The sequence below is a fragment of the Serinus canaria genome, chromosome 2 (assembly GCF_022539315.1).
Source record: "Serinus canaria isolate serCan28SL12 chromosome 2, serCan2020, whole genome shotgun sequence".
Lineage (NCBI taxonomy): Eukaryota > Metazoa > Chordata > Aves > Passeriformes > Fringillidae > Serinus > Serinus canaria.
The window spans coordinates 66,104,643-66,117,552 of NC_066315.1; the positions used below are offsets into that span (position 1 = coordinate 66,104,643).

The window sequence follows — 12,910 nt, forward strand, 5'->3', positions numbered from 1 at the left end:
TAAGTCCTCCTTAATTTCTTTAAAATATGTTTTGAAAATAAGCTTGACTGGGCAATGAGAGTAAGCAGGGGAACAAAAAACAAAACCAGGCATAAATACAACAAATAGCAAATTCTTTATAAAAAAAAAAAGAAAAAAGAAAAAAAATAAGCAAAAAACAACATTCTTCAAACAAAGGAGGAATGGTTTCAGAACAGTAGTCCTAGAAACCAATGGAGCTATCTGTCACAGGATTTGCCCTTGTTGCAGTCCCATAATTCTGAATCTGACATTAGTCATGATGTAAAAACTCTTTCCTAGAAATGCAGCAGTTACAAAGCTGCTTAACTACAGAATTTGCTTCTTAACAAATAAAAAGCTGGAGCATAGGGCTTAGAGGGGCAAATAACTTGTCTGAGAGGGTATGAAAGGATGGCAGCTAAGCTGGAAAGGGTAAAATTAAGATTTGAACAATTCTAGCCTAAATTAGTAGTGATGATTAAGCCAGCTGGAATATCCTGCAGATATTATTAATATATGAGCATGACTGTTATTTACTGGTGATTGTCAAATGCTTACATGTTTTGGGTTCAAGTGGAAAAATACTAATTTACATGTTGCAATAGCCCGTCACTTTCTGGAAATAGATAATGTAGAAGGGATCTGTTTTTGAAGTAATTCTTATATTTACGAATTGCTTATTGATGTAATATAGACTATGTAACAATGAAGGAGTGAAAAAGTATTTTACATTATATACTTATGCTAAATTTAATAATAATGTTAAAGTATTGAACACTTCCCAGCGTAAGAATCATTTCATTATTTAGACAGGTTCCAGCTATATTTGGCCTGATTTTGGGGGAGATTGTTTCAACAAAACCCATTAACTACTTTTTAAGCCTGAGTTTAGAAGATTATAGACATTGTCAAAAAAAACCCGTATAGTAATTTCCATGAGCAGTTTCCAAGCTTTTATGATGTGGCACAGGATTTAATAATAGAATCATTTTTTGTGTCAGTTCAAATAGCTTTTAATAAGTCCCCCTTTTTCCTGAGCCACACAATTGCTCCCATTTATAAAAGCTATGCAGAGTAGAACATGGGCAGAACAAATTTCTAACAGAGAATACATACTAGTTCTGTTTTCTGCTAATAAATTAGAAATTGTTCCAGCTAAACTGGTACCTTTCTAGTATTCCAGGTAGTAAGGAAGGCTTCAGGATGCGGAAGGCTGCAGTAGCTGTAGCAGAATTTGTGGTCCAATTTATTCTTTATTGACCATACAATGACACTGAGAAGTGTGGTATGTATTGCAAATTAAAAAAAAAAAAAAAAAAAGTGTAAAAGAAGAAATAAACTTAGATAAAATGGCCTAAATAGAAATCAACCTGTTCTAGAAATTGTAGAGTTTATTGAGTAGCAGGAAGAAAAATGTCACAAACAGAAGTTAATATACTATAATTTATAAGTGGCCAAGAGGGAGAGGAAGTATATTGAAAATATCCTAATGCTCTCACAGAATAGCAGGATGGAAGGGACCACAGTGGCTTATCTGGTCCAACCTCCCTGCTCAAGCAAGGTCATCCCAGAGCACTTGCTACAGGATTGCATCCAGAAGGTATTTAAGTATCTCCAGAGAGGGAGACTCAAGAACCTCTCTGGACAATCTGTTCTATGCTCAGTCACCTGCACAGTAAAGAACTTCTTCCTCATATTCAGGCATAATTTCCTGTGCATCAGTTTCTGCCAGTTGCTTCTTGTCCTACTGCTTGGCAATAGGCACCAAGAAGAGCCTGGCTCCATCCTCTTGTTACCCTCCCTTCAGATACTGATAGACATTGATAAGGTTCCCTCTCAGATGTGTCTTCTCAGGGCTGAACAAGCCCAGTTCCCTCAGCCTTTCATTGTAAGAAATGCTCCAGTCCCTTAATCAGTTTTGTAGCTCTCCACTGGACCTCCTCCAGGAGCTCCAAGTCTTTGTCATACTGAGAGCCTCTCTTGTACTCTAAAATGGTTTTGAAAGAAATGTACAGGGATTTTACATCACTTTTTGCCTTTTTTAATAGTTATAAAAAGAGTCTGCTACTCTTTTTTATTTGTTTGGTTTTTGTTTATTCGTAGCCTGCGTGTCCAGCAGTTGTTATTAATGTTACTGCACCTAGAAGCAAACTGGGTTAATGTATGTCTCTTACTTTAATTATTGAATCAGAAAATTAGATTGCAAAAACCTCTGAGATCATCGAATCCTACCTATGACTAAACACCACCACGCCAACTAGACCAAGCGCCCCTCGTCCAATCTTTCCTTAAACACCTCCAGGAATGGTGACTCCAACACCTTCCTGGGCAGCCCACTGCAGTGTCTGATGACCCTTGCTGTGGAGAAATTACTCCTGATGTCCAGCCTGAACATCCCCAGACACACCTTGAGGCCATATCCTCCCGTCCTGTCACGGATTACCTGGGAGAAGCGACCGACCCCACCTGGCTACACCCTCCTTTCAGGCCTTTGTGGAGAGCAGGAAGGTCTCTCCTGAGCCTCCTCTGCCTCACGCCAAACACCCGCAGCTCCCTCAAGCCGCTCCTCACAGGCCATGCCCTCCAGCCCCTTCTCCGGACCCGAGCCCGTCTCTTCCCCCACAGGGCCGCCCCAGGCCCGCAGGTTGGGGAGCGCTCGGGGCTCCTTGGGGCGGTTCCGGCCGGCGCGCAGCGATGAGCTCACGGCGCGGCAGCGGGCCCGGCGGAAGCGCAGCGGCGGGGAGGCCGTGCCAGGGCCAGGGCCAGGGCCGGGCCGGCCCGGGCTGCGCTTTGCGGGCCGGGGGCAGCCGAGCGCCATGAGCGGGGCCGGCCCCGCGTCCCCCGGCCGCGGCGGCGCGACAGCCCCGCCGCCCGCCGACAGAAGACGGGACTCTCCCGCCGCCGGGTCCCCGATCCAGCCCATCATAAAGGGTAAGGAGGGAGCGGTGCGGGCCCCCGGAGGTGCCGAGCCCGCTGTGCAACCCCGCGGCAGCGGCGGAGAGACGGCCCAGGGGCCCGGGAGCGGCCGCAGTGTGCCGGGATCTCCCGGGACCGTCCCGTTCTCTCCGGGATCCCAGCGCCCTCCAGCCCTCCGAGCTGCGGCGGCTGTGCTGAGGTTTAAAGCTGGACACCTGGGAGCCTTAGCTGGCCCTCGTCTCTCAGAACTGGAAACCTGGGTGTCTCTGTGGCTTTTTTTCGGCCACCGAGGCACTTGCCACGGGCATGGAGTTTGCTGGGAAGTTCTTACTTTTGGCCTTGTTCACCCAAGTTTTGTCGTGGTTAATCCGCGCTGGGCAGTGGCTCAGCCCATGCATTATTTACTGCAGTAGAATCCCGAATTTCTAAATAATCTTCACCGTTTTGAACGTGCTGGGATTCAGGGTGTTGAACAAACACAAGTGGATACAGTAGAGCCCCAGGACAGGTCCATCAGATGGGGCAGGAGGACGCATCCTTTAGATGGCAGTGCCATCTTAAAGTCTTTTTTTGGGACTACATTGTATATTTCTTGAAACAGTATTTGCCATGCTCTCAGAGTACTTTTCAATTTAGCAGGCTTTTTCTTTGTGACATATATTTAAATAGTAAATACTCTTTTCCAACACACAATTTCAAGTCTGGCCCTAGAATACAGGAAAATGCTGATAGTTTTCCTTTGTAGTGAGGATTCCTCCTGTCTCTTGCTGCAGAAGACTCCCACTCCCACACTTACTCTGCGGATCTCTGAAAGCACTCTGGTCTTTTACCAGCACTAAAAATCAGATATGAAAGCTGTACTGAAGAGAAAGAGGATTGAGACAAAGGGTGCTGAACTGAAGAGGAGAGCATTCACCTTCACAGAAAGGTGTCTTTGACATCTGGAACAGTGAAAGATGTCTTTGGGATCTGGTTTGTTGTGTTTTATCTAAGCTGGTGGTTTGCTGGATTCATAGGTTACCCTACAAATTCTGTTCTGGTGCTCTTTTGTATGTACTTGGTGAGCAATAGTCCTTCCTCACCCTGAGGTACAGTGTGCTGCCTGTGTTGTTTCACCTGGTGTGAGAGTGAGAGAAAAACTAAAATTGTGTCTTTCATTCATCTTCTAGATGTTGGGGAAATCTATTCAAGACTGCTGGATCACCGACCAGTAATTCAGGGAGAAATACGTTACTTTGTTAAAGAATTTGAGGTAAGTATTTGTATCTTATTGGATGCTGGCAGGGTTTGAACAGCTTTAGCATCTTTTTAGATATCATAGTGAGTACATAACTTCTTTCAAAAGGGTTTGACATGGATTTTTTTTCCAAAAATAACACACCTGTAGTATATGTCTTCATCTTTAGCAAACAAACAAGGCAGTAATTTAGGTATTTTTCTTTTGAAACTTTTGAAAAGAAGATGGGCTTTTTTGGTTGGGTTTTTTTTTTTCCTGCAGAAGACTGGCAAGAATATTGATGTTGGAGAATAATGTAGTCCTAACATCTTAGAGAAGTCCAGTTGGTTCAAGGAGAGTTGGCCACTGTGGGTTTACGTCTCTTTGAGAAGCTACTTTATGCCTCAGCTGGATTCAGCTAGCCCAGGGGTGGTTTTTATTTGTTTGTTTTTGTTTGTTTTTTTTTTTTAATTTCATTACACAAGAGAAATTTATACTACTGGAAGAGAAGAGGAACATTTTGTGCAAAGCAGTGAAATCATTAAAAATTGAATAACTGTTATTTGATTGGCTGCACATAAGGCTAAAGTACTGAATGTGTAGAAGTGTTTATGTACAGCTTTGCCTGGAAAGTATAATTTGGTTTCCACACGATGGCAGCAAAAGTTTAGAAAATTTGAATCCTCTGCCAGCAAAAGGCTGTTTCTCTCTAGATTTTCTTTCTTACAGAATGTGGGATTTAAAAATGTAACTGAAAATGCAGCTACACCTCAAAATTCCAGTATGGAGACCCTCTTTGAATGACATTAAATTGTCTTTCCCCTTCACCCCCCACAACCTAGATTGCAGCTTATGTTTCAAGCAGATCTATTTTGTCTCTGCTGGTTTAGCAAAACATGGATATGAAATAAACTCTCATCAGATCTGTATCATATGGGCTTGAGAGTCATAAGTTATTTCTTTTCTCTGCTATCCCTAACTAAGCTACAGGATACAGTAAGTAGTTTTAAATGTCATTCTGTAGGAAGGAAAATATTAAACACATGGACAAAATTAGAATTTGTATCTTTAGATTGATAATTCATGTATTTGTCTCATTTCACCTGAAGTCTTGTTCTGTTTCTTAGACAAATTTAATATACTCTTAAATTTTTTTTTGAAATTTAGTTACTGTTTTATAGGGGGGAAAATAGCAAAGTAGGGGATGATTTAAATTTTTGCAATTCAGAATTTCTTTTAAGTGGGATTAGGACCACTGGCACCCAAAAATTCCACTTGTTTCTACGTTTGAGATATGTGCTTGTTTTTTCAATGGTTAGCACCTAGTGTGCAAGGAATGAAGATTTGCATTCAGGTAATCTGGAACCTGTTTAATTAAGGAGTTTTGCTTGCCTGTGCTCTGTTTCTGAATTTTTAAAATGGGCGTGGTGATCCCTGTCCCACTTCATGTGATAGAGTATTTTTTGTTTATGTAGAGTTTTTTTCTAAAGTAAAATGCTGGTGAAATTCAGAGTGGGAATAGTGCTGAATATTCCGAAAAATAGATTATTTTGTAAATTTAGACAATAAAATGAGATCTTGCTGAACTTGTAATTAATCATGATGAACAGTGATCTAGAAGAGCTGCCTCTTTAGTCAGCTGTGTTATATTATTTTTTTAGTCAACTTCATTGCTTTTCTTCAGTTAAAACAATTTTACTTGCTTTGTTTTCACCTCCTGCCATACTAAATGTGCAGGGTCAGACATCAAGCAAGCAGAATCACTACTACGTTATTTCTCAGTAACCAACTGAGTTATAAAAATGAAATGCTTTCAAGCTCTGTTGCTCTCTGTTGTTTTAGAGATGCTGTAAATTATCTGTACAAAACAGGACATTTTTCCCTACAGTGTGTAAATAGTTTAATACTGTCTTTTCCCATAAGGGCCAGAGGAGTCATTCAGAGGATTTTTGCATTTTAATGTGAAGAATGGAACATTGCTTTCTTTTTTTGGCAATTTTATTTATGTTGTTAAATAAATAGAGTAACACTTCAGTAGACAATGGTCTAGTCTTTGAGATAAAGCTATTAGTTTATTAACTGGGAAATCATTTCTAATTTGTGAAGTGGAATTCCTTGCTAGACACTCACTCTCTTTCATATTTGTGGCAGGAAAAACGTGGCCTCCGAGAGCTGCGAGTACTTGAAAATCTCAAAAATACGATCTTTGAAGCAAATGAACGTGTTCTTCCAAAGTGTGAGCAGGCAATGCAAGACAATTTGAGTGAAACCTTCAAGAGATGTAAGCAGGTTGCTTCTTATTGCTCTTGATGCATCATTTTGAGGAGTAATTAAGTAGTTTGTATTCAAAATATGTTCTGTTAAAAAATTACCACTCGTAATTTTCTGTTCTTTATGTGCTGTGTTCTCACTTCTGTGCAACTTTGAAAAGGAAACAACAGGGATGTTTTTTGATTCGTAGTAGTCCAGCCAATCAGCTCCTGTTAAGGTTACTTAAGAGTTTTTTGTGGGTTTAAAAGCTGTTTAAGCTCATTCTTTTTCTATTCACTTGGAAACAGTGTTCCACATTGACTAAAGCCATGGACAAAATTTCAGTTTCCTGGTTTGTTGCAACCATGTTGTGATGTGAACTTCAAGTTTCTTAACTTTCCCACAGGAGTGCATAATACTGTCTCCCTTAAATCCCTTAAACCAAAACTTTCTGCTGTATAGCTATAAAATTTATTATTATTATTCAGTCAAAAATTGGGAAGTAATAATAATTGCATGCTAATCTTAGTTTCATCCTTATTAACATATTTCTTTACTGCTCAGATTTTAGAAGAATGTTTGAAATTTGTACTAGTTTTTAAATGTGCTTTTTTCCCCTTACTTATTTAGCAGGATGGCTTCTTCAAAAGACATTCTAAGAGAGTGTGGATATGCAGCTTTAGCTGCCAAATTTATGCAGTTGAAACATGCCATTGTGGGTTTTGTTACAATTTGTGTGGCATGTTGTATAAGCATTTAATTTCCTATAACTTATTTATATGGCGTCTGGCATATGCAGAATAGCAAATGGTAGATGGTGCTTTCCACACCAAAAGGATTGTGGAAAAACATTGAAACTTAAAATTTAGTCATGCAAACAAGGCATCCTAATACCATCTAACTGGGGTGAACCTTTGGTGCTGCTCCCTGACTTTCTCATGGCCAGCTGTGCAGTACATCTTCAGTAATGGAATCTCAGAATGGTTGAAGTGGGAAGGGACCTCTGGAGCAGCAGCAGCTTGAGCCAGTTGTCCAGGACTGCATTCAGCTGCTGCTTGGGAAATTAGTGTATTTAATTCTGTGTTAAATAAGTTAAGGTTGGGGGGGGAAGTGCACAGGAATGCAATTCCTATTTCCATTGACAAGTTTTCCCAGGCTTAGTCTCCGGGAGAGAAGAGATGGACTCATAAAGATGTTAAAGAGCATAAAGATGTACATGTGGAGTCTATACGCAGCTGATGGGGGAAAAAAATTTAAAAAAAAAAAAAAATCTCAACTAACTTAAGAGAGTTTGATCACCTGTTTCTACTTGCTGACTTGAGAGTGGTTTTTGATGTCTTCTGAGGTGCTGAGTTGTGCACTCCAGCTCATCAGCAGCACTAAGAGTGTGGGCACAAGATGACCTCGCTGCCTTCCTGCTTTTGGCTTCTAGAACACACAAAGGTTGAACTCTGCAATAAGCCTGCTTACTTTTATAAGTGTTCAAGTTGTAAGTGTAAAGCATTCTCGCAAGTACAGGTGACTCTTGGCAGAGTTAAGTGACGCAGTGGAATATAATCTTCACCTTGCAACAGCCTAAGTCTTCTAAATCCCTTTCAGGCAAGTTTCTTTGATTTCCAGCAGCAGACTGATCTACTGCAATTTGTTGTTTCAGTGCAAGCTGCCAACGCTATGATCCATAGATTCCAAGAGAGAGAGTGTGAAGCGAGAAAGGTAAAGGATGGATGGATGGATGGATGGATGGATAGATTTTTGTTTTGTGATCTAAGAGTCTTGTGCTTCACAGCAAGTTTGTCTGCCTTCAGTATAGCAAAACTTAAAAACATATTTTTCAATACCTTGTATACTGGCAGTAAAACTTCTCTTGGGGTGATTTCTGCACTTATAAAATGCTCACTGCAAGGTTAGTGAATCTAGCTAACTCTTTCTACAATCTCCTGATATATGGAAACTATTTTTTTTTATTTCCTTTGCTTTATTTTTCCTCCTAGCTCAGACTATAACATTTGTCACATACAGGGAAAGCTTAAATATAAAAAACTTATTTTCTGTGGAACAAAAAACATCTACTAACCTACCAGAATGGAAATGTAAATCTTTCCTAGTTAGCTGAGAACATTGACCATATTATATGTATTGCTTGTTGTAAAGGAAGTGGTTTTTTTCACTTGTGGATGGGTTATTTAATGAAGAGGTATATTATAGGAACATGCGAATCATTGGAACCTTTTCAGTTGGCTACACTTTGCTTATTTGAAATACATGTTCTCTGAATCTAAAACCTGGAAAATTATATATGAAACTAGTTTCACATATTCCCAATCCTACTTCTTTATTGTATTCCTGTGTTATCTCTTTACTTGCAAAATACTGTTGATTATAATTTAGTTCAGGAAAAACCAAAGACATTTCCATGGCCATCAAGCAAAACAGGCTGTGCATTCATGGATGTAAGCTGATAGTCATGTTTTTCTTTCCTTTTTTGCAACTGATGAAGATGGGCAGTCCAGTTGCAATTGAATACTGGTACTGGGCAAACAGCACACGTGTGAGCACTGACAGAGTTTGCTTGTGTCTGACACTAGAGTAGATACTCATAGAGAGGTAGGAAATGCTTACAGTTCTGCTAATGTTTGTTCAAAGTAAAACTTTATTAAGAAATTTATAACTTAGAAAATGAACAGTCACTTAGTAAGAATGGTGACTGTTCTGTTTTAAAAATATTAGCTGGATGTTTCCACTCTTTTTTTTTTCTTTTAATATGTAGTGGAAGAGTAGTTATAGGTATCCAGGATTTGTAGCATTTCTTAAAGTTTGCATAGTACAACTTTCTGGCTTGAAACTTTCCAAATGGGTATAGTAACATGTAGGTAGCTTTTTAAAAGATGTAGCTAAATGTAGTCATTGTAGCACAGCCACTTGAGGAGAAATAACTTTTTCTTACTTTTCTGAAATTATGTGTTCTGAAAAAATAATGAGATTGTGGCAGAAAGTAGTGTTAGGTTTGAGTAGGTGGTGTGTAATTGTGTCAAAAAGTTTCAAATGTTTCAAAAGTTCAGTGTTTCAAAACCTGTTGAATACAACCTAGTGTTCCTGTCAAACTTAGTGTGCATTTTTGTATCTTGTCAGGAGATGTTACTGTATTGGGGCAAACAAAATGGATCTTGGTATAATGTTAAGTGTATCAAAAGCTGCGCTGAAAAAAAATATTGTCTGTAGCCTGTGCTGTGTGATCTTGAAGAACAGCAGAGAGTGTTTAAGGGTACATATATGGGTTCCCAGTGCCTTTAGTTGACAAAAATGCCACACATAAGAAACAGTCATTCCTGATACACCGAAAAGGAGAGAGGCTTAAAAAAGTAGCATTAATCCTCTGTTTTGCTGGGAGATGGAGCAAATGGAAGAGCAACTGCCTAGGTTTATTTTGGCTTCTGCACTTGTAGTATAAGGGGGCCAGACTGTCAATACAGCTTGTAAGCAATCCACAGAATTACAATGTGTTTTGTCATGTGCATTAGATGTGTGTATGATCTCTTTTTCCAGATATCTAGACTTTTCTTTTTTTTCAAGATAAGATAGTGAATAGAATTGGACTTAGCAGAAGCCAAGCAGTAGGAAAATATTAGAGGAAAAATAACTTATTTATAAAGGAAGACATTAATCACAGTGAGAGCTAGCTGGCTAAAGCAGAAACACTAGCTGCCAGTTTCAAAACATTTAATATCTCTGTTATCATATTTTATAGAAATAGCATAAATGTAATGCAATAGCAATAGCAATAATGTAATGCAATAGCATAAATGTAATGCAATCACATTAATAGTGTTGCACTATTTTACCACTTGTTTTGGATTGGCCAAACAAAAATAAATGTTTTCTTTTTAGTTTCTTCTTTCCATATGTTTTTGTGCTAGTTTCCAGATACTTTAACATTGTGTAGCTCTCATTAACCCTTCTGTTTTACTATGGAAATGGTTGCTAAAAGCTTCCTGTTTTCCTCCTGTCAGCTTCAGGCAGACAAGGTGATGGCCCGTGAGGAGAAGTGCATTGCCCACTGGGAGGAGTTCATGAAAGAGCAGCAGAAGAAACGTGCAGAGGTGGACGAAGAGCACAGGAAAGCTATGGAGCGCCTCAAAGAGCAGTATTCTGAGATGGAGAAGGAACTGGCCAAATACGCTTCTTTTTAAGACCTTTTTCAATAATGCTGGATTTGTGCCATGCTCAGTTGCTTCTGACTTAAATTGAGGTTCTTTTGGAAAGCTGAAGCTGATAGAAAAAAGGAGAATTTCCTCTACAGGCTTGGTACGGGAAGAAAAGGTTGCATACTTTCAACTTAAGTGCCTATCTATGCTTTTTTGGTTCAGGGCAGGTGGAATGCCAGTATTTCTTTGTTTGTTGGAAGCTGGAACTGAAAATTGTGTGACTACATCAAGCTCAGGGAGTTGCAAACTGGAGTTCTCTCCCATCGGCAGAGTATCATATCTTTTGGGAAAACAGAGACTAATGTAATATCAACTATCCTGGTGTGCAGCCACAGCCCTTTCCCAAAAAGTAGGTTAATAGATTCCAGCCGTAGTTAGCTGAGAATTCACTGGGAAAACTCTATATTCTGCTTGTAGATTTCAAGAAAATAAACTTGTCTTATGGAATATTTTACTTTGAAGACTAACCAGTGAAAGATCTCAACAGAGTTTTAAATCCAATTGGAATTTAAACTTTTGGGTTGTATGTTCAGTATTATGAAGTAGAGTTGCAATTTGAATGATTTTTGTTAACAAAAAAATTGTAAGGTAAGCTTGGTCAACAATTCCTTTTTTTTTCTTTCTGTAAATGTCTCAGGCATCTCTTTTACTGTTCTAAGCAAAGCCAAAACAAGCTAAAAAAGTGATCATGAGAAGCATATCAGTCTTTGTATTAGCTTTGTAGCTAGTACAGTTTTACCTTAAATATTTGGCATGCTGTTGGTTTACTTAGGATACGCTTGTCAGAACTTTATGAAGCAACTGAGGTAAGATTTTTGTTTCTTTATCAGCATAACAAATGAGCAGATTAGTGGTTAAATGCCTGTAGTGCTGATCTGCTTTCTTACCAACTTTTACAGCGTGTGTGAAATACACTCCTGTGCTGCTTTCCTCTAGCCCAAACTTGCAGTTACCAGCAGTGTAACTGAAGTGAACTCAATCAGTTCATTAACCAAGGAAAATGAGACATAGTACCTTAATGAAATTTGCTGCAAGCTAACCGTTAGTGCAGGAAATATCTTTCCATAATTTAGCTGATGTCCAATGTAGAATGGAAACAGGTAAAAATAAACAGAATTTACACTTTACCTGTACTGCATCAGTAATATCCCAACAAGGGTTGCTTGTGTAGGTTTATGGCTTGGTTTCAAGGCTCCATTCCTGGCAGCATGTTGATAGTGTGATTAAAGTTAGTAGAGGAGATGGAATAAGTATTTGAGATTTCTTTCAATAACACTGAATTCCTGCCAAGCTGCTCTGCCTGCTACCGTGGGCCCAACAGCTTCATCAATCATCATTGTGTATCTGGACTGAAAAGAGGATTTGCCAACACTGGGGCGCTCTGGAATGTTGTTAATTCTCTGTTCTGAATGGAAAAAACATAGATGTCTCAAAAGGATCCCACACATGAAAAATAGGAAAGCCTCTTTTTTGAACAATTCCTATCTGAATAGAGAGTGACTTCTGTAATATTTCTCAGCTTGTGTACCCATGATGAATGTTGTAACTAAGCTCAGACTTTTCATTTAAAAAGAAAAACTTAGTTCTTGTTTGTCTTTAGAATTGGGTGTGGAATAGTTTTATTTGGAGCACAGACTGGAAGTGGCTTCTCTTACCAGATTATTTGATGTATATGTGCTCAAAGCCCAAATATCTTTGTAACAATATGCATATAATTGCATACTGAATTAATTTTTATTTTTGCACTGATAATTTTTATTAAGATTTAGATATCTAATTAACTGTGCACTGGAGCTGTAGGTTTTGGTATTTCATCAATGTGATGGTTCATAAGCAATGATGCAAGTGTTACATTTGGATATTCACTGGAAAATAAAATGGTATTTCCAAAACCTGGGATGTGTGTTCCTGATTTTTTTGAAAGCTTAATTAGTACTAACACTGAAAATGTGTTGCTCTTTCAGAATGTTTTATGCTGAAGAATCTTTCAGCTAGAGACATTTGAAAACACACTTCTTGAAAATCTGTCTGCCTCTTGGTCAATGTTATTCATTGTGGGGAATAAATGAAAAATATCTCTTCCTGAAATAATTTCATTTAGTAACTTTCTCCTTTTTTTGCATGATATGCTGTAAGTGCTTGGAAAAGCTTAATCATCTTTGAAGCAGCTTTTCAACATTTGTAGGAAAACCTTTTTTTCTGTCCAAATGCTTAAAAAAATCTCAACCAATACCTGCTGTGTCCAATACTATCTCAGTATGTCTGACTGATAAAGATTTCTGTCTTCAGAATTTTTTTATCAAAGTGGGACTGTGATCTGTCTGAA

The 12,910-nt window shown here is 38.9% G+C and overlaps 1 protein-coding gene across 1 annotated transcript; it reads left to right on the forward strand.

Annotated features, from left to right (window-relative positions):
* The first annotated feature begins 2,157 nt into the window (after positions 1-2,157).
* BLOC1S5 (biogenesis of lysosomal organelles complex 1 subunit 5) lies at positions 2,158-12,481 on the forward strand. Its single transcript, XM_030236246.2, has 5 exons — positions 2,158-2,931; positions 4,086-4,168; positions 6,284-6,413; positions 8,037-8,095; positions 10,390-12,481. The coding sequence occupies exons 1-5, from the start codon at positions 2,577-2,579 to the stop codon at positions 10,567-10,569; spliced, it is 807 nt and encodes a 268-aa protein (XP_030092106.2). The 5' UTR covers positions 2,158-2,576; the 3' UTR covers positions 10,570-12,481.
* Positions 12,482-12,910: the final 429 nt, after the last annotated feature.

Coding starts and splice junctions, on each gene's coding strand:
- BLOC1S5 (XM_030236246.2), top strand. CDS start 2,577: ATGCCCTCCAGCCCCTTCTCCGGACCCGAGCCCGTCTCTTCCCCCACA. Junction 2,932..4,085: donor GATCCAGCCCATCATAAAGG/GTAAGGAGGGAG, acceptor TTCATCTTCTAG/ATGTTGGGGAAATCTATTCA. Junction 6,414..8,036: donor GAGTGAAACCTTCAAGAGAT/GTAAGCAGGTTG, acceptor TTGTTGTTTCAG/TGCAAGCTGCCAACGCTATG.